This window comes from Sinohyriopsis cumingii, chromosome 1 (genome assembly GCF_028554795.1).
Source record: "Sinohyriopsis cumingii isolate HCF-2022 chromosome 1, ASM2855479v2, whole genome shotgun sequence".
NCBI lineage: Eukaryota > Metazoa > Mollusca > Bivalvia > Unionida > Unionidae > Sinohyriopsis > Sinohyriopsis cumingii.
In genome coordinates, this window is record NC_142961.1 from 78,079,697 (window position 1) to 78,105,294 (window position 25,598).

Genomic DNA, 25,598 nt, shown 5'->3' on the forward strand with positions numbered 1-25,598 from the left:
TCCATCTGCCTCTTCCCTGTTATTATGCACAATAACTTGAGTTTTGCACCATCAACTGTTGCCAGACTTTGAGGATGACTTGCAGTAAGGAAGAAGTATATAGATTTCAGATTCCAAAAACATCAAAGGCCTAGGTAAATAGGACTGAAAGATGAAAAATGTCTTCTGCACAGTGAAGTTTATTCTTCATCACAAACATGGACCAAAATCTGTGGATGACTTGCACTAGGGGTAGGAAAAAGTCTATTGATTTGAGTTCTAAAGGTCAAGATTACTGTGACTGAATAAAAATAATTTCTGCATAATAACAGACCTGGACTAAACTTTGTGGATTTATGTGCACTTGGATTCAAAAGGTCCAAGTCACTGACTGAAAAATTAAGAAATGGTTCCTGCACAAATTTGTCAACACTCATCCATGCACCTTCAGCTAAGTTTGACAATAACATTTCACTTTTGGGGAAGAAAGAAGCCTTGATTTTATGGGGTGACTGTTAAGGACACTAAGAAGTAAAATGGTATTTCCATAATCACTTTAGTTTGTGACCATGGACCTTGACCAATGTTTGTAAAGGGCTTGTATTTAAGGTACTGAAGAAAACTATTGATTTAGGAATTAAAAAAAGTCAAGGATGATATGGCTCAAGAAAAATTGGATTTTGGAGAAAAGCGTTTGTTTTGAAATTTACTGACCAAATATTGTGTATGTTGTAAATGTATCGTTTTCAAGAACTCGGGGAAATTTTTGGGTCTAAAGATCAAATATCATGATCATACTAAGTCTAACTGCACAGTAAGTTTAGATCAATACTGCATACTTTGATTAGATGTCTGGTCATTGATACCCATTGGTAAATAATAGCAAAAGTCAAATATATCCTACTAATGCCTATATAGAGAACTATTAAATGCAGGGTGGACATATGATATGTTGTTCCTGGTACTTGTGTCAGTGTTTCTTACACACAAATTTTGGGAATTCCTTGCAAATATATGTGAGCAACTCTTTTGAAAAACAGAAGACAATCCACAGCTCTCTATGCTTGAAGTAAATCTGCAGCTTCTTTTCTTCTAGATGCAGAATAGAAATAAAATTACACAAGAAGTAAAATGAGTAACAAGACATTTTAAATTTTTAAGAATTTTTCTTGCCAGTTCATGTGACTTAATGAATAATTTCTTTCAGAAAATAAGTTTTTCAAGTTAAAAAATTTACAAAATACCTGTCTCATTACATCTTGACAGATTTATTTGTGAAAATATAAAGTGTAGACGTCGAGCTGATCTTGGACTTGTTTATGGTGTGAAGTAAAATGACTTGCTCAATTTTAATGAGGTAAATATTCAATATTTCCATAAGTTTCCATATGTAATTATTTTCTGTCTTAAACTAAATTAATATAGTTCTGCCCTTTTTTTTGACCTGAATGATGTGGGTTTGAATCCTACCATTAAGTCAACTCAAGCTGGCTACTGAGATATATTCATGTGCAAGACACTTATTACAATTGCCTCAGCACTAAATTAACTGCAGTTTTATACTTGCTAAGAAATTTTAATTTACAGTATCTTTGAATCTATTCAAATCATGTTTTTTGTCAACAAAATTATAACATTTATTGAATTATAGCCCAAACCATAATAATTCTGCTTAAATTTCTCCATTTTTGGTGATATTTATACACAGTGTATACTTGTGTCTATTTATACTAAGGTCATTTCATGGGGCATGCCTTACCCACCCCCCATTCTATCAACAAATTCATAAAAATGTCAGTCAATACCCTGTCTCAAGACATTAGCTTCCCATGGGTTTGTGGTTCTTCTCCACCAAATATACTGGCTGCCATGTATAACCTATCATGTGCTGAAAAATAGTTTTAATATCCACGAAGCCAGAACCAAAATCAATGTCCTGGGGCATGCCCTACCCTCCCACCATAGTCTATCAATGAACTCAGCATGTCAATAAATACACTATCCCACATGAGGTATAATATCAAGATAGCATTAGCTGTTCAATGTTTTGTTTCACATAGAATACTTGTTAAGTGTCTTTTATTAAGAATTTTTATAACACTGATTAAACCAGCTCTTTTAAACATTTTTTACTTTTTTATGCTCGTGCCATATTTTATTGTGTTATACATGTCCCTCCATTTCATCCCATTACATCCATCACAAATTTCGTTCCCATTTTGAAGGAATTCATGAAAAGAAACCGGCTTTGGTATGACATTGGTCAAGGTTGATTTTCAGTACTTGTGACAAAATTTAAGTGTTTTGCTATGTATGTTACTTGAATTTCACTCTTGCATACAGTGGCGTCACTCGGGTTGGTGTCACCCAGTGCAGTAGCTCATGGTGTCACCCCCATGGTCCTCCTTCCGTAACAGACCATACAGAATCCTTAGTAATGTCATTTTGGTGTCACCCCCTCTGATGGTGTCACCCGGTGCAGTCCGCACCCCCCGCATCCCCCTAGTGAAGCCACTGCTGTGCCTGCTAGTCATGTATTTAACTATGATTGGTTATCCGCTTTTGAAACCCGACTAGACCGAGCAGTGTGTGCTCTGTAAAATTTGCAGTTTTTAATTTGGTGTCACCCCTCTGAGATGGTGTCACCCGGTGCGGTCCGCACCCCCCTAGCAACGCCACGGATTGCATATTGAGTTTTCTTAGATGCTGCCTTGTGTCCTTGGGAGAAGCAGTTAGCTCCCTTTTCCTTGGCCTGATACAATGCTTGATTAAAAATGTCTTTAAAACCAACTAAACCTGTCATTACACTATGTTTTCCCTTCTGCTTTATTATTTTAGAGCTGTTTGAGACAAATTGATGAACCTTTGTATATTTATACATTATCATAAGTAGGTGTTTTATGTACCACAGTATAGTTCCTATCTTAAAGGTTATTGGCTCAACTTAAACTTTTATTTTTCCATCATACTTTCAACTCAACTTGATAACTTTGGAGCCATTTGAGATTAAGGAATGAAACTTGGTATATGTCACATTATCAGGTGTGTTGTGTACAACATTGGCATATTATTTTCAAGGCCATTGTCTTGGCCTTATGTATTTAATTTTTCCATTTCACTTTCCTTTCCACTCCAGGATTTTAGATCTATTTAAGAGGAAAAATCAACATTACATAAACGCACAGATCTATTTAAGAGGAAAGTACGAAATTTGGTATAACTATATATCATCACTAAAAGTTGTATCACATCCCACATTGGAGGTCCAAACATACAGTCAAGGTCACATGTCAATATTTTGGGTTTCACTTGCATTATCCCTTCTGCAAATGCAAATTGAAATGTACCGGTAGACCAGTTTGAGATGTAAGGTCTGCCCATAGGCTCATGCCCCCACCCCGAGTCCATTCACCTGGACAGGTCTCTAAAGATGCCACATTTTGTTTTACTTGTATCAAAATGAAATGACACAATTGCTGCACATGGTTAATGGTTGGAATGACTGTTTGTTACCAAAGTCATTTCTGGGAGATAACTGTAAAGTTTGTTTGCGAAAGATGATAAAGAGAAGCATTCCACCTATGCCTTGCTGTTTGTGTGGAAAGAGAAACCAAGTCTGCCACCCATGTGGTAGCAATCGGGTGCATCACAAGCTAGTGTATACAGAAAATAGAGCTAGAAGACCTCGAGGGTTTTTGTTACAACAGTTGGTGGTGGTTGGCATATCTCACACAAGGGTAGAAGGGCGCAAGGGACCAACAAGCAGCAGGATCATGTGTGCAATATCACTGAGGTCACCATTGCTGGTGCCAAGCATGAAGTCCTTTCTGCCAAAGACTAGTGCTTCGACTATACAATTTATTTGCTCAGCTCTTGAGCCTGCTGTCAACTACCTCCAATGGTTCAATCTAACATTTGGCTGTGTTCCACGCGGTGTACCAGTCTCACCTCGAATGTGTCACTGTGTCACCAGCTGAGGAGGATGGGGTTAAGCATGCACTGACTGAGCAGGAAATGTGCAAGGCTGTACCGTCGGTGCAAAGCAAATCATATAGTGCAGGAGGGCTTTGCAACCATATTCTCTAATGCATAGACCTTTATGGACCAGACGGGGTAATTGGCATGCCACTCATTGAGATAGTCGAACCATCTGATGTCTTGCATTTCGAGTCTGCCCAAAGTACATCAGTGGCTTTGTGAGATGGACTCATTCCTCATCGGCTTCATAGCAATTCAACAGTGAGAAGAAGTAATTCAAGCCAGTAAAAACAAGGGCATTGACTATCACCATTCATACTGATTTGATCATGTTTGCCAGGAGAACATTTGTGACCAGTGTGAAAGGGATGTAACTGTGATGGCCATCACATCTTCAAATTCCAACAAGCCAAGGTTGACCGGTCGCATCTTCAACATGCATCTTGTAATCATTGTTTAATCCACATCAAACCCGCCAATCATGCCACCATGGTACCATAACTATTAGTGGTCTCAGACATATGGTGGTGTAGATTCTAGTAGTGACAATCATTATTCCATGTGAAAGGGATCGGCAGTTGTACAATAGAAGTCACTGGCAGACTCACCGACATTACTGAGCTTCTAATGGACATCTCTTCAACCTGTGCTCCTCAAATCTATACTGGCGTACACTATGAGGCCTAGAGCCTGCAGCAGCAAAAATCATGAAGCCCCAGAAAACATAAGGCAGCATCGCCAAATCAGTCGTTTTGCCCGAGGCATGTTGGCAGTTCCCTAGAAGACTTCTTTGTACCGTGGTGTCATACTTAAGCAACCCGAATCACTTAATACAATGGTACCTTCTCTGGCAGCTGTTTGTAATCTAGCTCGGGGACCACCAGTTCTGCTGACTTAACAGTATTTACTGTTGCTCAGCATTCTTTCATCAAGGTAGTATCGGTCGTTGTATGAGGGGAATATTTCAATAATGAAATTGAGTGTGATGCACTCAGAGTGATGCTGTACCCTCTGATGGACTTGGCCAAAAGGTATCGACTTAAAGGCCGGCAAAAAACGGTAGTTTGATTCTTTCTTTGCTGCTTCACGAGTCATCGACGATAAAAAGAAGTCAAGCGACTCCTCGGACACCAGAACCATCGAACTATGAATAACCAGGTTTTTTAAACATCAGTGAGTGACAGTTCTATGAATGTTTTCCGACACTAACTTGTGTCCTTTCACAGCCAAATGACCTCAGTTAAAATTGTATCACAAAGCTCATAGGGAAGTAGCTTGGGTAGAAATCAGTCATTATACGCACGCCCAGGATATCAACGAAGGTCAATACACTTTCATCGTCGACATCATGAACGAACGAGTTCAGGAACAGTTAAACAAAATGATCGTCACATTTATGAACAAAAAAGCATCACCTACAAATACTCAATTGACTACCATGATAATTTATGTTGACTATTATTTAATGTTCAAACGATTGCAGCTATCAAAGGATCAGTTTGGCAAAGTGCTAGAGAAAGCTAGCACTTGAATGCCATAAAATCACTCATTATCTTCAAATGCATTATTCTGACAGCACAATAATTTCCTTTACTTTTGCCGCGGTTTGCTTTCTATTTTTCGGTGGATACACTATTCTTGCTCCTATAACAACATTAGAATAAAAGGAGATCACGGACAAAATGTTATATTCTCGAAAGGAAAGGTCACATTGAAACTACATTTACGAAAACAATTCTCGAGTGAATTTTAAGAGATGTATCCTGTGTACCAAGGAATCACTCGAGAACAAGAACCTGGTTTAATAGATATGTTAAAATCAGCTGATTGGAAGTAGGATCGTGTTTAATGGTTAATGTTAGCAAATAGAAAACCATCATCAAAGAAGCCATACCTTACGTGCGACGTTTGGAAGCTTTACCTAAAGTGAGAAATGGCATCAGTCAAACTTTGTAGAACGACAGCCTATTATCCAGTACGACGAGTGTAAGTGACAACCAACACCATTGCCTCTATACACCGATCCAAGATCGAAGATCATGTTTTCCAAGGTCAACTACCCAAATTTAACCCTGCCCTCAACGATCAAAACATTTGCGTTCCAACTCGTCGACATGTACAAGAAAGAAATCTCACTCAAGATGGCCAAATGTTGTGCACCAGACCCTGTGAACCTTACGTTGCCCAGAAAAATTACTTGAGGTCTTATTGGACGCTGTCTGAAGTCATAGGACAGTTAGGTACCAACAGCAACCACGATATTTCATACGATTGTGCAGAATGATACACTTTGTGGGAATTTGATTTCATTCTAGACCAAGGTAGCGACGAATAACATTTCTATCCTCTAAAATCAGGCCACCTTCGTGTGGAGCTTGAGTTTGCAGTTTCTCTGGAGAAAACAATTTACGTCAAGTCGTATGCAGAATTTGACAAAACTTAGGAAATCAACTGTTTGAGGGAAATGATCCTATACTATTTAAAAATATGAGACTTGAAGAATCTACTGATGAGGTTGTTTTTGATTCAGAACAAGAAGACAAAAATTCATGGTGTCACGATGGACAGAAGAAGAACATTTAGTCTCATGGTTTGCTTGACTAAAAAGAATTACAAGTCTAGCAAGAGAACATTCTTATGAATGTCAAATCGATCATCTTGTCAGAAGCAACCTGACAAATGTATGATGATGAGTCAAAAAGAGAAGTTGGGATAGTATTTGGAGAAGCATGGACTCTCATCTCAGAAGAGAAGATATTGATACAGTTGTATAAAGACTTGCCTGACCATTCCATACCTCCATTGACGTCTCTGGAAACCAAACGTATCGAAGCTCTCTTGCAACAGAGTAAATAAGGTCAGTAGTTCATCGACTGATTTGACGGAACTTTTTACGGAAAAAGTCGGGTGTGACCTGAGGACTTAACACTACCTGTGAAAAAAAGGATGCATAGGAACTCCATTGCCTTCTAACTCTCTGATTATATTCTTTATGTGCCAAAGATGAACTTCCTTACAGAACACCTAAAATGTTCGTGTTATCAACACAGTCGATAGCCATTATCAGGAACCCATTGGATAACTTCTACGTTCCCAACGATCATGGCGTGGAATATTTTGATTCATGTAGATTACCTACTCACTGGCGCCCTAGAATTCACCTCTAAACATGTTTTGGTTTACATCCGTAAAACTTAATAGCTGCCAATTACATTTCTGCGCCCACCCCCACCCCACTCGAAAATAATTATGCCGGCGCCCCTGTACTTGCTCAGATTTTATGAGAAGAAATACTGTATCGACTCGATTCATCAGTGTCAGACTACAAGGATCAGATTCCGTGGTGTGTGGACAATATTGCGTGCATTTTCGAGATCAGTGAAGTCTTAGATTTCCCTTAGAACATTTCGTGACTTGTTCTGATATTGAGCACTCTGCAAACGATGATAAATTAGAACAATGGATTTATGTACATTATGGTTATCTCTTTTCTGCGCCCAGAAAAGCAGTTTGCATCGATAGCAAAATACCAGTTTGTTACATTATTGTATGTCAAGTTTTAGTTCACAACGTTGCTAACCTTGTAAATACTTTTCATATTTAGTAGTGCTGGTTTGTTAGGTGTTATTATTAAACATTTTAGTTCTTGTTGTTGAAATGTTGTTGTCCAACAGCCATGTTACTTAAAGCAAATCTTTTAAGGTCTCGGATGATATGGTTGGTTGCGCCTACCAGCGTCCACTATTTGCTAAAATTCAAGTACAGAATGCTTAGATAATTATACCAGCCAAGGTCAGCGATTATGTCAACATGGTTTTTGGATACTAAACCTGTATTATGAGGAAACACATTTCGAAAAGCATGGTATACTGCCTAATAAGCTGAACGTTTCCTTGATATTAGAACAATTTGGTTTTGGTCCAGTTTACTATGCACGGTTAGCTATATTGTCTTCTGACAGCTCTTGTTCTTCAGTGTAGCATATACTGAAACACACTCCAGATGGCAAGCTATGTTAGACCAGTTTACCAGATACCTGTGTACCTATAGAATATCATTATGTTAAATTTCTTTTTTATAGAGCATCTTTATGTGGAGTGTTGTATCACTTGTTTCGACATCTGACTGTGATTGAATCAAGTCCATAACTTATTAATTTGAAAACTACAAGTAGTTCTTCTCATATTCAATGATTGCAGTAAAATTACAATTCTTTGGCATGTATATTGTCAAAAATAGACACATATATGATCTGAGTGTCTTCTTGAGCTACCTAGTTTTTATGTCTATTTTTATTAAGTGTTGTTGTTGTAGGGTTTAACGCCATTTTTCAGCACATGATAGGCTATATATGGCGACCAGTATAAATGGTGGAGGAAGAACCCGGCAAACCCCGGAAAGAACCACCGACCTACGAGAAGCTACTGGCAAGTTTTCTCACATACCCACATTGACCAAACTCGAGACTCGAACCCACGCAGACAGAGGTGAGATGACAGTGAGCCATAACGGTGAGCGCTTTAGGCAACTCGGCCGCTCGGGGCCCCTTTATTGAATGTAAAGAACCATATACAGTCAGACCTGAGTATAGCAACCATTCATCATATGTCTATCTAGAGGTCACCTTCATGAACTCGCAGGACTATCTAGAATAATGTTAATGCATTTGTAACCTTTCAATGTTCACGATACCATGTACTGTCAATTAACACTCTATAAACAACGAAGAGACCGACCATTGAATTGCGGAGTGCGGGGTAGTTGAAAAACATTCTTGCTCCAAAACAAACTTGAAAATGTATCTTCCTCAGAGTTTTTGCAAGGGGGGGCAGGTAGTTAATTTTGTCAGCCAAAATAGTTGAGAAACCAAGTTTTATCTTGTAATAAGAGTAAAGAAATATCCATGTCAGAAGGAACATCTCAGCCCCTCCCCCTCCCCCAACAAAAATTCAGTGGTCGGTCCCTAATCAATAATAAATGAGATGTTTGAAATAAAATATAAAGTGAGGTCTTGATCTAAAATATCCATGTTATCACTTGCTTTTGAAAAAACTGAAGCATTGAAGTCTTTAATCCATAATACTGTGCTTTCGAAATTTCGTACAATATAAGCCCGATATCAATCTTGGATCATGTGTCTTATCCTGATGTATACGTACTTCATTGAGGTACTTTTTTGCAATGGTTTTAGGGCTTCTTGCACAGAAGTCCTTGACAGTAATTTCATCTTGTGCAACAGTTAAATTTTACACCCAAATATAACGAGGGCATTTTTTAAAATAATAAACTGCAATTGTCTTGTCTACATGCATACATATACTAGCATTTGGAACAGTACACGGCTGTTCAAATTGATTTTGATCCATGCTTAAAAGTTTGCTTAAAATTTAATTTTTTTACTCTGTGTTTGAAGCTTTCCTTTTTTCGGGAAAAATGATGGTTGCTTTGACGGGCACACTTTGCAATTCTTATAAAGATGTTGCGTTCGGCAGTTCTATCTTCAATTAGTTTTAGTCCACACATGTCGGCGTTTCTTTAAAGAGAAGTTTGATGATTTCTTCATTCCTTTTTGTTGCACTCACAAATTCATCGAGACTTATTTTATTGTCCCTGTTAGTGTCCATGTCCTCGAAAAGCTGCTTTGTAAATTCGCTTACTTTGGGCCTGTTGGAATCTTTTGCTGTCAAATTGTAGGCGACCTGAAGAAAAAAAGAAAAAAACGATTCCAACTCCTCTTATGTTAAAAAGACGGCAAAAATTTATACATCTCAAATACTGTGCAATTTTCACATCACTTAACGTTTTCTGCGTTGAATTTTGTTACGTAATGTATACAATATCCTCGGATTGTACTGATAAGGGAAAACAAAGCAACATCCACCCATCCCATGGATAAACATTTTGTATGCATGTAAACATTTATGGGACATTACCGGTATCCACAATACATCTTAATTAATAATCTGAAGTGTGCATTTTCAGATCATCTTGAAGCACTTTCAAAGAAATCACAAGCCTAAGTCTTTACAACTGGATAAATAGAATATGAAAATATTAGAATCTTGGAAAGGAACAATAAAAAGCATATTCCTTATGAAGCGATACAAAATATCCAAATAGACCTTTGGAATTATATTATTAGGGTTTGAAAATAAAATATTAGAATGGGGTGGGGGAATGTGTACATATAGACAAAGAATGAAACTATAGAAAATAGAAATATCGATAGAAACAAGAAGTATCTATAGGTAGATCCTTCGCATTTCTGAAGTGTTTTTCTTCTAACAGCATTTATTTTGTTTTAATTTTATCAGACTCAATTATAAGATTTCATACGCCATTAAATGAAATGAAACAGTAGTTGGTTCACTCCGTTTTGCCATATATAAAAATTGATGATATGCTTAAGACGGAAGAAAAGATGAATTTGGGATAAGATGTGTTTACTTACATTTATGATTTCCTGTATTTCATCCCAGGAAATGCTTCCATTATTATCAATATCATATACTTGAAAAATCCAGCGTGTTCGTCTCATGCAGCTGTCTTCATCCCGGCTTAGGTCTGTCATACTCAGTCCAACAAGAAACTCCTCAAAATTCAAAGTTCCATTTCCGTCTGCATCAAAAGCACGGAAAATATGTTTTGCCAATTTCCATGACAACCCTGGAAAGAGGTACTGGTAAAGCTCCTAAAACGATTGTATGAGGTGAGTTCATTGTTTTTATCATTATAAATGAGCTTTTGGTATAATGCTGCGTCCGTCGTGTATCGTCTGTTGCGTCACGTATCCATCAATTACTGTTTTTAAACTTCTCAAAAACGCATAAACAAGTTTTGACAACATTTGGCAGAGAGCATCCATTCGAGGTCAATACTACGGATCACACCTGGAATGTACGTGGATAGTACCATTCGAACCACCTAGGCTATCTGGAAAACAAGGATTGACCGATAATTTGCGATGCATCGAACTGTTTCTTCATATGTAGTTTCTCTGTTAATCACACAGGCAATCCAATCAGAAAAATAACTGAAGTGGTCCAAATAGTGTGTAAGATTATTTTTTAATTACTGTGCTGACATACATCAGAGGCGTACTTTTGTCTCGCAGAAACAGCACAGGACGTTCCGACTAAGAGAGCATCCGGGTGTGAAGGACTTAAATTTTTTAAATAATGCCAGTCCAACATGAAATATCGCTGCCATTACAAAGAAAATTTAACACATTTTAAACAATTCTAAACACCCTCAACATGATTTTACCATATTTGATAGTGTTACGACTTTCGATCTTAAATTATAAAACAGACAAGAAACCAACAATTTAAGTAAATTCAACAAATCCTGTATTTCTCTATACAAAATGAAAATTAAAAATACACGTACTATATTGTTAATTAGATCACATATAATTCTAAACGTCCTATCACACGTCCGAAAATATAGAATGTTCCAAAAATACAGAATGTTCCAAATGTATTCAAACAGTCTTGAATGCCTTGATGTACCACAATGATGCAAACCAAACTGTCTTTGAATGAATTCACAATAATTCCAAAATAGTGTGGAAGTTTAAAACTCAATGTGCGCTTTCTAATTCCAAGGAATAATTTAAATAAATAATTCCACTCGAATTATATCTGATCACAACTGTAAAATCTGATAACAAATGTAGTCCAAACTGTAAAATCTGATAACAACTGTATTCCATACTGTAAAATCTGATAACAAAAGGACTCCAGGGACTGGTTTAAAAAAGGAATTAATTATTTCTCAAGATCCTATATATACACATTTCCATTTGACCTACGACCTAAAAGAATACTACTCATTTGCGACGGAAAAACCTATTCTAACAGTAAATAAGATCTACCTTAAACTCTGGCTCCGTAAGTAGTGAATGGGGATACTAGAGCCTCAATGGGAATTAGCATTAAAAACACCCTTGGGAACATATAGCCTCAATGGAAATTTAACATGGAGAAAAATCGTGGGAACATATAGCCTCAATGGGAATTTAACATAGAGAAAAATCGTGGGACGATATAGCCTCAAGAGGAATTGAACATGGGAATAGGGGACTGTATAGCGTCAAAGGATTTAAACAGGGTGGGACTGTACAGAGTCAATGGAAATTGAACATGGGATTTTTTTTTAAAAATTTCTTAAAAAAGGGGTAGGCAATGGAAAGACTATCTCTTTTCGAGAAATATGGCTGGCCCTGAAAAGGGCCTTTGGTTTATGTTAATATGCCCTTAACATAAAGGGCATTTGCGACATCTTGTCCTCAAACTTCGTCTTACAGCAGGGCCATACATCAGAGTCCTCTTGAGGCAACCTTGTCTCTCTATATAGACTCTTCTTATCCACAGGCTGCTGCTGGTCCTGTGGACAACGGTCCACTTGGATCGGACATACATGAGCATGTCCGTCCTGAACATCATTGTTGACACAAGGGTTGAAGATTCAACGTCTGTCCACATGTTGAGGCTCCGACAATAGGTGAATCAATGCAGTGAACTGCGCTTATTTATAGGGACAGAAAGGATTGAAACGGATTGAGTTCATTCACCAATCCTAACACGCGTTACAGAATTCAGTCAGCCCGCATCCAATCCGAAGAGAGCAGTCTGTGACGTCACGTAGTCTATATAGATTCGCTAGTGCTTGTGTGCAGTCAATCTATGCGACAGTGATTCAACATGACGGAAACTCAGAAAACGATCCAATGGGGTGCACCAGCAGGGGAGACCGCCCAAGGGAACCCGGACTTACTTTCAGAAGAGGTGAATTGGGATTTTGTCGATTTTCTCTCCTCGCAAGAATTTGTTCCGGAACCTTCGTTACCTTCTTCATTACCGCAAGTGGAGAATTTTAGACAGAGACAGAAAGAAGAATTGGAGAAATTTATGCAACGACAAAAGGAAGCGGAACAGGCTTTTCTCCTACAGCAACAGCAACAAGAAGAAGAGGTAAGAAAAAAACAACAGCAAGAAGTAGCAGCAAAGAAACAAGAGGGTGAAAATCAAACGGTCACGGTACTGTTGGACATTTTAGCGGAGTTAAGAAGTCTGAAACAAATGTATCAGACTTCTTTATCACGACCGAAGAGAATACGACCTTCCCGAGCTAAACACGTCAACCCTGTGACTAAGCCTACCGTACCACCCTTAGTGATTTCAACCCAATCATTATCATCATCATCAACATTACGCAGTCCAGAAGTAGGCCTTGGCCGTGGCAAAGGCATAAGGCAGTTAAAGTTGATTGCTTAAACTCACCCCTACATCATAAAGAAAAAAGGCCCTTTTCAGGGCCACCCACATATCTCGAAAAGAAATACAATTTCAATTTGCCAATAACTCACAAAAAAAAAAAAAAAAAAAAAAAAAAATAACCCACCCATTTTACCCTATAGTACGTGTCTGTGTATGAGTGCTTGAGTGTAGCTTCTTATTTTAAAATCAAAACTCAAAGACTCTTACCTTATATCATTCATTTATTCTTTTCTCCATTTTTTACAATCCAATTCACAACACAACACTTTAATTTAAAGTTCATTGACTTCTTCTTTCTCCTTTTTTAGTCTCTCTGTTTTTTGAATTTCTTCACTGTCACACTCTTTTCCTCTTCTTCGTCCTCACTTTCTTCCCTTCTTCTTTTCTTCTCCTGTTTCTTTTTTTTCACCTGTCTGCTTTCTTCCTCTGAAGAATCCCTCTCTTCTTCTGAAGAATCCCTCTCTTCTTCTGAAGAATCCTTCTTTTCTTCTGACTCCTCTTGTTTCTTTTTTGGGCAATCTGGAGACCAATGTCCTTTTTCTTTACAATAATAACAGGTATCTTGACTTTTGTCTTTTTTAGCCCCTGTTTTTTTTCTTTTTTGACGGTCTGGACACTCTGAAGACCAATGCCCTTTCTTCTGGCAGATATAGCAAGTATCTTGACTTTTATCTCTAAAGGAAGGAGAGTAGTCCGTAGGCTGGTCTGAAGAGAATTTTCTAATGACCCCTCGCAAAGCTCTGACGAAACGTTCCATCTGGTTAGTCTCTTCCATCGTTGTGCTCGGCTTGAGAGTGAAATGAATAGTGAAAGGACAAGACACACACCCTTTTATATACGCTGGTCTGCTATGACTATAAAGTAGCTCATGGTGTTTGAACTTGAGTCATTTGACTTTTTGCTTTCAAGATGAAACGATCTAATTCATTCGAGAAGAAAGAAGAAAAAGAAAGTAAGAGGCAGAAACGTGATCTATCGCCTCGTACCAGGGCTGAAATCTTGGCACAAATTCATGCCAGTGATTTTGAAGAGGACATGAGTGAACCAGAATTTGAAACCTCTAAACTAAGTTCACCACCCTTAGTTAATCCTGAAAAATACTATTCCATTCGAGAGACGGAAAAGCGCTCCTCTAGAAAATTTAGAACCACGGCTTACAAATACACGGTGAAGTTTAAAGATTTCAAGTCCGAAGTACCGTTAGAGAAAGCAGAAGGGTTCATCACCGGAGTGTGGGATTCTCTGCTCACTGCACTCAAGCGACAATGTCAACCCAAAGAAGACGATCGCTTGAGACTTTCCATACAACACGACGGTTTGAAATCCCCTGTTTGGATCGAGTTTAGCACCCCTGCAGAATTGACCGCTTCCAAAGTCATGGACAAGATTCAACACGTGCAACAATCTAATGACCAGTTTGACATCACCGATGGTAAAGCCACATTGGACATGACCCACGTCTCTCCTCCTCAAGGGACCGGACGCAAAAAGATGTTATTGGTGAACGAGCTTCGCAGCATTAAGCGTAGCCTTGTCCAAATTCACAATCCTCATGACCAGATGTGTTTAGCCCGTGCCATCGTGGTGGGACGAACCTATGCCAACAAGAACGACACGGTAGAATGGAAAAGAACCTGGAAAACTATTCGACAATCGGACAGAGCCAAACAACGAAACGAAGCAGAACTCCTGTTGCAACAAGCTGGCCTGTCCAAAGACACACCCTGTGGCATTCCTGAGATGCAAAAATTGCAAGATGCCCTAGCTCCACGATACACCTTGAAAGTGCACCCTCAAGAAGTGCGCGGACCTCTGTTGTTTCGAGGGCAAGATTTTAAGGACGGAAAATACATTCATGTTTATCATCACGATGACCATTTCGATACCATTACCAGTATCACCGGATTCCTGGGATACGGTTATTACTGTGAGAAATGTGACCATGGTTATAATAATCGAGAGCAACACAAGCATTGTGGATTGAAATGCTCAGGATGTTTGGCCTCTTCACCCTGTCTGAGCGAAGAACCAGTGCCTTGTTCAACTTGTCTGCGCACGTTTGTCAGCCCTACCTGTTACCAACAACATCTGAAGACGCAAGGTTCACAGCAGAAATGTGCTTGTCAACTCCTGAGATTGTGCCCTACGTGTGGACAAGGCATACGTACCAATAGTACCAAGGCACACGTATGTTAAGGAAAAAAGAAATGTCACATTTGTCATCACATCGTGGACTTGAAACACCAATGCTACGTGCAAAAATACCAACGCCCACCAGAGAAAGAGGACGGTCACAAGAAGAAAGGCAATTTCATCTTTTTCGATTTCGAATGCATGCAAGAAACCGGCATTCACATTCCTAATTTCTGCGTGGCTCATCGAGCGTGCGAGAAGTGCATTCAAGAACCTATTTTCAGTCATTGCCCTCACTGCAGCAAGATTCCCGGAGGGCGTGAAAAAATCTTTCGGGGGCCGAACACGTTAGCCGATTTTGCCCAATGGGTCTTAGACCCCGTCGACAAGACGTGGAGCCAAGAGGACATCGAACGTTACGGAGATTGTCATCGTCATGCCACGGTGATGGCTCACAATTTCTCCGGATACGATGGACAGTTTCTTCTCAGATACTATACGGAACAAGGCACCGAACGTCCTAAAGTGACTTTGAACGGAGCCAAAATCATTTTCATGCAAGTGGGACAAGTACAGTTTAAAGATTCGATGAGTTACTTGGCCATGCCTTTGAGTCGAATGCCTAAAACGTTTGGAATGACAGAAATGGCTAAAGGGTACTTTCCACACTTTTTCAATACGGAAGCCAATCAACATGCCGTTCTACCCCATTTACCTGAGGCTCACTATTACGACCCCGACAACATGCGTACCGAACAACGAGAAGCTTTCTACGCTTGGTACCAGGCTCACGCCTCGGACCCTTTCGACTTTCAGGAAGAAATGCTAAAGTATTGTCGTTCCGACGTGGACATTTTACGGCGTTGCTGTGGAAAATTTCGAGAACTGTTCATGGAACACGGAGGGGTCGATCCTTTGAAAGAAGCTTGCACCATTGCCAAAGCGTGTTCCTTAGTGTATCGACAACGATTCATGCCTGAAAACACCGTGGCTGTCATCAGCCCTCAAACGACCCACTATGTCAAGCGTCAATACTCGGTCAAAGCCCTACGTTGGTTACATTACTTGTGCGACAAGGAAGACAAGTGGATTCAGCATGCCCGCAACGGAGGGGGTGAAAAGACCATCGGAACGTATTCGGTCCATGGCTGGGACTTAGAAAACCCCAAGATCGTGTACGAGTTTAACGGTTGCTTATTTCACGGATGTCCCGTCTGTTACCCTGACCGTGGCACTAAAAATCAGTTTTTACAACGAACCATGGAAGACTTGTACCAGGACACTTGTCAGCGACGCCTAAAGTTAGAACAGCAAGGATACCAAGTGGTGGAAATGTGGGAACACGAGTACGATCACCGTATGAAAACCGATCCCGAGTTTAAACGCCTCGTGGAAAGTTACCAGTTCATGGACCCGCTGAACCCGAGGGATAGTTTGTACGGAGGAAGGACCAATGCCACCTGTTTGCTGTACCAAGCCGACGAAGAGAAAGGAGAAGAAATCAAATACTTGGACGTGTGTTCGCTGTATCCCTACGTGTGCAAATATTGTCGCTTTCCTGTAGGGCACCCGCAATTGCTGACGGAACACATCGACCTGGTCAACATTCGACAATACGAAGGCTTGATCAAGTGTAAAGTTTTGCCTCCCACGAACCTATACCATCCCGTCTTACCTCACCATTGTCAAGGCAAACTGATGTTTCCCTTGTGCCGTACTTGTGCCGAAACGTGCAACCAAGACCAGCCTTGTCATCACAGCCAGGAAGAACGGGCCTTGACGGGAACCTGGGTCAGCGTGGAATTGTTCAAAGCTCTGGACATGGAATACCAACTGTTAGAAGTGTACGAAATTTGCCACTTTCCCAAGACACAACAATACCGCAAGGGTGACCCCAGTCAGAAAGGCATTTTCGCCGACTACGTGGATGCCTTTTTGAAACTGAAACAAGAAGCCAGTGGCTATCCTTCCTGGTGTCACACTCCCGAAGACCAAATACAATTCAAAGAGAAATACTACGAACAAGAAGGCATCACTTTAGACCACATCGAGAAAAACGAAGGCAGGCGATCGTTTGCCAAAGTGATGTTAAATTGCTTGTGGGGTAAAATGGCACAACGACCGTGTTTACCCAAGACGGAATATTTGACAGAACCTTCCCGCTATTTCCAGATGATTCACGACAAAACCAAATACATGAAACACGTGGACGTCGTTCGAGAGAATTTGATCTTGGTCAATTACGAAGAAGATCTGGACTTTGTACAAGACGACCCTTTTGGAAATGTCATCATTGCGGCTTAGGTGACAGCCCATGCTCGCTTAAAATTGTACGAAGCTTTAGAACTGTTAGAAGAACGCGTCCTGTACTTTGACACGGACAGTTGCATTTACATCCATCACCCGATTCAACATCACCCTAACATCGAAGGAGACCGTTTAGGAGCCTGGACAGACGAACATCCCGACGACAAGATTCTAAGTTTCGTCAGTGGTGGTCCCAAAAATTACGGCTACGAATACCGGGACAAACAAGGAGAAGTGCACACGACGTGCAAAGTGAAAGGACTGACTCTGAATTATCGTACCAGTCGAGTGGTCAACTTTGGGGTATTGAAAGAAGCCTTGCAATCGGGAGAGGATGGAAACTTTAAAGTGACCACCTACCAACCGAACAAGATTGTACGTTTACCCACTCATCACATCGTCAGTCGACCCTTGGAAAAAGTCTATCAAATCGTGTACCAGAAGCGAGTTCGACTTCCCAATCATTTCACCTTACCGTATGGACACGTTGGTATAAAACATTGGTTGTAAGAGGATAGCCACCCACCAGAAAGATGACTTCGCCACAGCAAGAATCGAGTGAGAAACCCGATGAGAACTCCAAGTTCAAACCCTACCATTTTTCAGTCTTCTTACCTGACTATTGTGATTGTGCCCGTCGATTGGACACGTTTCAGAAATGGCCTACGGATAGGGAAGGATTACCTTCTTCGCATGTTTTAGCTAGAACAGGATTTGTCTACTTGGGACCTGAGTCAGGATTGGGATACGAGGTACAGTGTTTCGCTTGTGGACTGAAGTTACGAATGGATCTATGTATCTATAAAGATTCAGCTATTCTGGAACATACTCGATGGTCTCCGCACTGCCCTTACCTTTCTATGGCCTTTCCACCTATTACACTACGGTACAATGTTGACGGTACCTTAGAGACGGTACCTTCCGAAACAAGACATAAAAAACGTAAAAAAGGAAAGATGTACAAGCTGGAGACTGCATTGCGACTAGTATAAAAAGGAGGTTTAAAGGGGAATGTTCACCTTCACGTCTACCCCCCCTACGGATGTCATCCAGCCCTGAGCAAACTCCTGTTCCTGTCACCCAACCCTCATCGAAACGAACCTGTGAAAAACGAATATTCGTTTCCTGTGTGTTTGTCGGAATACTGCGACTTTGAAAATCGTCTTCAATCGTTCAAAGGAAAATGGCCTAAATATCTGGGAGGACCGACCCCCGAAGAATTAGCCAGAGCCGGATTTTTCTACTTGGGCGAAGGAGATAAAGTCAAGTGCTTCAGTTGCGGTGTGTCACTTCACCACTGGGAACCGCAAGATTCGGCCTACGTAGAACATGCTCGATGGTCACCGAATTGTCATTACTTACCCTTAGTGGGACCGAGACATTGAAGTAACTTCTTACCGTAATAATCTGTTCATGGATACTTTACAAGAGAACATTCGTGCTTTGCCTGTGGAGTTGAGAGAACGCATTTATCGAGAACTGGTCAAAATACAAGTGAAACGTAAAGAACAATTGCATCCGTTACGTCACCGGTGTTTGAACCACTGGTACCTGAAGGCTATACAAGGATTGATTCAATTGAAAGTGTTCCATCGGACAGACATTGATCACCGATCCTCTAGTTTTAAAAAGGATTGGTTTGGTATGGACGATTGTAGTTACATCATTGTAAACGTACTGCATCGAATTCCAGAGGAAGAGTTAACGAATTACCAACATCTTGAACACAATGTCAACTTAGTGAAAGAGGAAACTTCTGAACGAATTGTAATGTGTAGATTAGTGACTCAACGATTTAAATTCGACACTGAAGTGAAACCATGTTTGTGCAAAGAGTACATTTCTTGTGTCAGACCAAAGAGGATTTAGTATGACCTATTCATGGATACTTTGCTAGAGAACATTCGTGCTTTGCCTGTGGAGTTGAGAGAACGCATTTACCGAGAGCTGGTGAAAATACAAGTGAAACGTAAAGAACAACTGCATCCGTTACGTCACCAGATCTTTAACCACTGGTACCTGAATGGTATAAGAGAACTGATTCGTCAGAAATTGTTTCAGTGGTCAGACCTTGTTCAATACTTCCAGGCCCCCGATGATTCACGTGTTGATCATTTTGGTTACTTCGAGATTCACCTAGAGCAACCCATTGAGGAAGACAAGGTAAAGGATTACCAACATATTTTACGTGGAATCTACTTAGCGGAAGAGGAAACTTCTAATCGAACTCTGACGTTTCGGTTACAGTATGCAAGATTTACATTCCCAACTGGAGAACGAAGATCACTGGCTAGAAAGTACGTGTATTCTTTTCGAAACAAAAGAGACTATAAAAACAGGCTGCTATGCCACGACTTATGTCGTATGTAATCCAACAGATTCCGTGGAAGGAACTCAATGACCATATTCAAACTGTGGATCATTACCATCGATTATTACAACAACTGTATCCATTCAATTTGGGACGACAAGTGGTGTGTGTCTTAGTGACTTGTTTTCTGGGATTTCGTTTACCAGCCGATTCTTTGTGGACTCTTTACGATCAGTACTTACCACCTTAATGGCCTTAAATGGTCACGAAAAACTCCTTTTGCTCAAAGCCTTGCGTTTTCATCTGGATACTTCTCGACCTCAACAGGAAAAAAAGATTCGTCAACTTTTAGCTACCCAAGACGTGTATGACGATGTGTGTGTAGCTTGTGACTTACATCCCCATTGGACAGATGTTCGTGCCTGGAAAGAATGGGGTTTTGAGGCTTGGACCCAAGAAGTGGCCCAGTATGCACGAGAGTTGTTCAAGGAAAAAAGTTACTTTTCAACCCGTGTTAGTGACGGTGCCAGAAGAACCCGTCACCCAGGACAGGACTGTCGTGGACAGACCTGAAAGACCTTTCGGGAGGACACTTGTGTGACCTTACCCCCTACTATAGAACTGGTTAGAACATTACCCAAAACATGTTGTACAGACACTTGTGTTTATTCCACGTTCATCGTTATCATGTGCCTTTTATCCTTGTACTTAAGCCTTTGGCTTTTATGTATTTTTGTCTTTAGTATTCATGTTTGATAAAAAACATTCAATAAACGTGTTCTGAAAAAGTATATAAACTCTTGTTTTGTTTGTTTTCGTGTCACAAGTGACATTTCTGACACCATGGCTACCTCTACTGTCTCTGCTCCCTCTTCCTCTACTGTCAAAGTCATCGACGAACACTTAGATCGTGCCAGTTGGGAGGCTTTGTATCTTCGCCATCCCTTTAACATGCTCATTGCTGGACCTAGCGGTTCTGGCAAAACCGAATTCGTCAAACGTTTGATCGAACATAAACATCATTTGATCGATCGGCCCCCTCAACGGATCGTGTGGTGTTACAAAGAGTGGCAATCGGCGTACAGCCTCTTGCGAGAAAGTCAAGGCGATTCCATCGTGTTTGTGGAAGGCATTCCTAAAGAAGACGACGGCATCGTCTCTGACTCCCGTCAAACCCATTTGGTCATTTTTGACATGTTAGGAGAAGACGAAGAAGAAATTAAATTGTGGTTCACGCGCAAAGGGCATCACCGTAATGCCAGTGTCATTTACATCACCCAAAATTTGTTTCAACAAAGTAAAGCCCATCGCACCATCAGTCTCAATGCGCATTACGTGGTCTTGTTTAAAAGCCCTCGAGATAAATCGCAAGTGCAAGTCTTAGCCAAACAGTTAGGAACGCCTTGGCTGACTCAGGCGTACGACGATGCCACTCAAACGCCACACGCCTATTTACTCGTCGATTTGAAACCTACGACCCCCGAGGATTTGCGATTTCGTACCCACTTGTTTCACCACTGGTGCCAAGACGGAGGGCCTGTCCTGTACACGTCTCCGTCCTCGACATCATTTCACTCCCCATAAAAAAAATCTATAAAAACCTCAGACCCTTTTTCGTCTGTCTCACACAGTGTGAACATGACGTCCCTTCAGTCGCATCTTCCCGTCAAATTGATTCGTGCCTTGTATGGCATCAGTCGAGAAAAAAATCCACAAACACGAGCTGGTGTCTTAGAAGCTAGTCTCAAAGAAGTCTTACGATGGTTCACGGTGACGGCACGTCAATTACTCCAAGGAATCATTCAGATTCCTCATCAAACCCAACGCTTTTTCGATCGAAACAAAGTCGCTTTGGTCCAACTGGCCGATCCCCGCATCGACACTCAAACCAAAAAACAAATCATTTTGAAACCTGGAGGGAGCGGTACTCTAGGAGGGGTCATCATTCGCTCACTCTTAAGATGGGATCCTAATGCCCCCAAAGTTATCCCCAAGACAAAAGTCCAACCAAGCCCCAAGAAGAAAAAGAAAAAGACCAGGTCCCCAAGAAGAATAACTTCTCCAGTGGCAGGACCCTCCTCTTACCAAACACCACCCCGGAAAAAGAAAAAAAGCCCCCAGAAAAAGAAACAGAGAAAAAGTCCTCAGAAAAAGAAAAGTCCACAGAAGAAAACTAGTCGCAAGAGAGGCACTTCGGCCAGGACGCAACCTTACACTCGCAAACCACGACCTGCCACAGCGGTGACTGCGTCTCCGGCAGCCTCACGTTTGTCCACTTCTCCGTTGATGTCACCAGGAACTGAAGAGTACTTGGAGACGTTGATCACACCAAGAACTTCTCCGTTGATGACCCCCAAAAGAACTTCCCCAGTGGCAGGACCTTCCAATTTAGCGGCAGTGGCTGCTGCTCACAAAGTACCTTCTCCCAAAATCAAAGTCCATGAAAGATCGGGCATGTTTCAAAGTTTACTGGATTTGTCCAAGCAAGTACTTGCTCGATTTAGTCCGTTACGTACCCCTGCACGACGTGTCATGCCTGTCCTCAAACTAATACGCCGTAAAGACAATCAGTGGCGACGTGTTCCAGTATAAAAAAGGCCTGTGACCGAGTAGGGTATCAGTGTTTTTAGGTGCTCCTAAAGACTCAAAGATGTCACCCTCCAGAAAACCCCAAGGAAAGAAAAGAAAAGGACTGCCACCACGTTTAGCCAAACATGGGGACCTGTTATCTGTCCTGTCCAAAGCTTCTCCACCCCTACGAAAAAAACTCATTCAAACGGCCTCCAAAGAGGTCATCGATACCGTGTGCGAATGTTGTTTGAACGTTTTGAAAGGCACGATCCCTTTGTCCAAACACCAGAAACAATGCTTAGGCAAACATCGTCACGTTCTTCGCCAAATGGTTCAAAAGAAAATTCCCATTCGTCAAAAAAAGAAGATGTTGGTCCAACGTGGAGGCATTTTACCTCTCTTGTTAGGCCCCATACTGAAAGGAGTCTTGGGAACCATGTTGGGAGGACTGGTGGGAGCAAGATAAAAAGGCCTCGGAAGTCCCAAGATCTCAGAATCGACCCCTGACAACCCCACGGAAGGACGAAAACTAGCTTTAGTGCCTTACAAACGATGGATGGAATACCATCGGTGGCAAGAACAACGCACCCCGCATTTACCTCCCAATCCCAATTTGAGCGAGATGTCCCAGTTACAACACGAACTGCAGTCCTTGATGGATCGCCAAGATTTGTCCGAAACAGAAAAATCGCAAAAGTACGGTCAACTCTTGCAACGACTGCAACTCTTTCACCAGAAAGCTTTAGACGAAACAGCTCTACCCACTCTGAAAGATTTTAAGACCTTGATGAAAAGTCCAGCACCATCACCAGTACCAGTACCAGTACCAGTACCATCACTACCCGTGACCAAGACTGAAAAAGGAGAAGAAGAGGAAGGGTTTCAAACTCCACCAGAAAAAGTACGCAAGTTAACAACACCACCTACCTCCAGAATTGGATGGATTAAAAAGATGGTGGCCACCCCTTCTTCCTCACAAGAGAAAAAGAAAGTGAAGACAGAAGTGAAGACAGAAGTGAAACAAGAACCGATATCCCCCGCTCAGACATCCTCCTCTTCGACACCTATTGCCGATCGCACACGCAAAGCCTTGCAATCCAAGAAAATACCCCAAGAGAAAAAGAGTACCCTCTTCCAAGAGTGGGTGCCTTATTAACACACCAACCAACACACCAAAAATGGAAAAAGTCTTAGCCAGCATTTACTACGATCCCTCCCATCCTGCAGGTTACGCAGGAGTTCAAAAATTGTATCGTGCTGCCAAAACGCGACTGAAAAGTCTCCGTTTACCTCAAGTGCAACGATGGTTACAAGAACAAGCTACCTACACTTTACACAAACCCATTCGACGCAAGTTTGCCAGAAGTCGCACCCGAGTGGAAGGCATCGATCATCAATGGCAAGCCGATTTAGCCGATGTCTCTCATTTGGCCAGCTACAATCGTGGCTACAAATATTTGTTTGGTGTCATCGACGTCTTTTCCAAATTTGCCTGGGTCGTGCCCTTGACTTCCAAATCGAGCAGCGAGTTAGTGCGAGCCCTGCAACGGGTGTTGAAACAAAGCGGTCGTCACCCTCTTCGATGGCAAACGGACAAAGGCACCGAATTTCTGAACCAAGCTTTCCAAAAAGAATTAAAGAAACGTGACATTCATTTTTTTACCACCGAGAATCCCGAAACCAAAGCCAGCATCGTGGAACGTTTTCAACGCACTTTGAAAGAACGCATGTGGAAATATTTTACGCATCACCACACTCTGAAGTACATCGACATCTTACTGCACCTGGTACAAGCGTACAACCAATCTTACCATCGAAGCATCGGACGTGCCCCGCAAGACGTGACTCCCGACAACGAAGTGCTGGTGTTTGAGCGCCTGTTCGGTACGTCCCCGACGAGGGCTGTCCCCAAGAAAAGTGGAGAGTTGGCCGTAGGAGATTGGGTGCGCATTGGCAAAACCAAACGCACTTTCGACAAAGGTTACTTACCTAACTGGACGACCGAATTGTTTCGCGTCACTGGACGAGTGCATGGCCGTCATCCTGCCGTCTATAAATTGGAAGACATGAACGGAGAAGTACTCAAAGGAACGTTTTATTTGCCCGAGTTACAACGTGTCACCAAAAAAGAAGACGACGTGTACGACATCGAAAGCATTCTCGAACGCAGAACCCGTAAAGTGGGCAAACGACGTGTCAAAGAAGTCAAAGTACGTTGGAAAGGATATCCACCCAGTTTCGATTCTTGGATCGACGCTTCGCAAGTCATTGACTATAAAAAGAAGTGACCATCATGCCCTTTCACACAGCAGACGCAGCTACGTCGACCACTCCTCCTTCACCTAGTTCTTCTGTGCAAGATTTACAAAAACAACCCTTGTGGGTGTGGTGTGGAGAACGTGTGCCTAAAACGCAAATCGTCTTTTTCTGCCAAATCTTCGTGGTGTATTGTGTCATCGGGGCAGCCATCGCCAATTTGAGTTTGCAAGAAGGAGACAAACAATTGTGGACCATTTTATTGAGCAGTTTCATCGGTTACCTGCTTCCCAATCCCTCCCTGAAATTCTCCTCGAACGGAAACGTTGTGTCCAGTGCCAGTGCCAGTCACCACTCCAACAACAACCACAACCAGAACCCCATTTTGGGCGGAGACACGCCTCTGACATCCACTAACCCCTCGGACAGCCACAGAACTCTGGAATTATGAGTCACCAAAACCAATTTTACATAACCTTACCCAGTGACAGTTCCATGGAGGTGTTTCCCCACAACACGTTGTGCTGTTACACGGCCAAATTACCTCAAGCCATCCCCTTAGATCACGAAGCCCATTGGGAAGTGGCTTTAGTGGAAATGATTCACCCGACCCAAGTCCTCAATGTCCTTCCCGATCAAAATAAATTTGATGTGGAAGTTTATGACGAACAAATACAACAGTGGATGGATACCCATAGCAAATATGAAAAGAAAACCCCTGGCACAAAAAATCAAAAGTACACCACCTATCACTTGTTCATTACCCCAGGTTATTATTTTAG

The 25,598-nt window shown here is 41.4% G+C and overlaps 1 protein-coding gene across 1 annotated transcript in view; it reads right to left on the reverse strand.

Annotated features, from left to right (window-relative positions):
* Positions 1–8,476: 8,476 nt before the first annotated feature.
* Positions 8,477–25,598, reverse strand: part of LOC149807173 (neurocalcin-delta A-like) — a 55,112-nt gene continuing 37,990 nt past the window's right edge. The window contains exons 3-4 of the mRNA XM_089934711.1: positions 10,409–10,648; positions 8,477–9,656 (exon numbers count right to left, since the gene is read on the reverse strand). Of these exons, the coding sequence (XP_089790837.1) occupies positions 9,468–9,656; positions 10,409–10,648 (429 nt within the window). The 3' untranslated portion in view covers positions 8,477–9,467. The remainder of the gene's footprint in view (positions 9,657–10,408; positions 10,649–25,598) is intronic.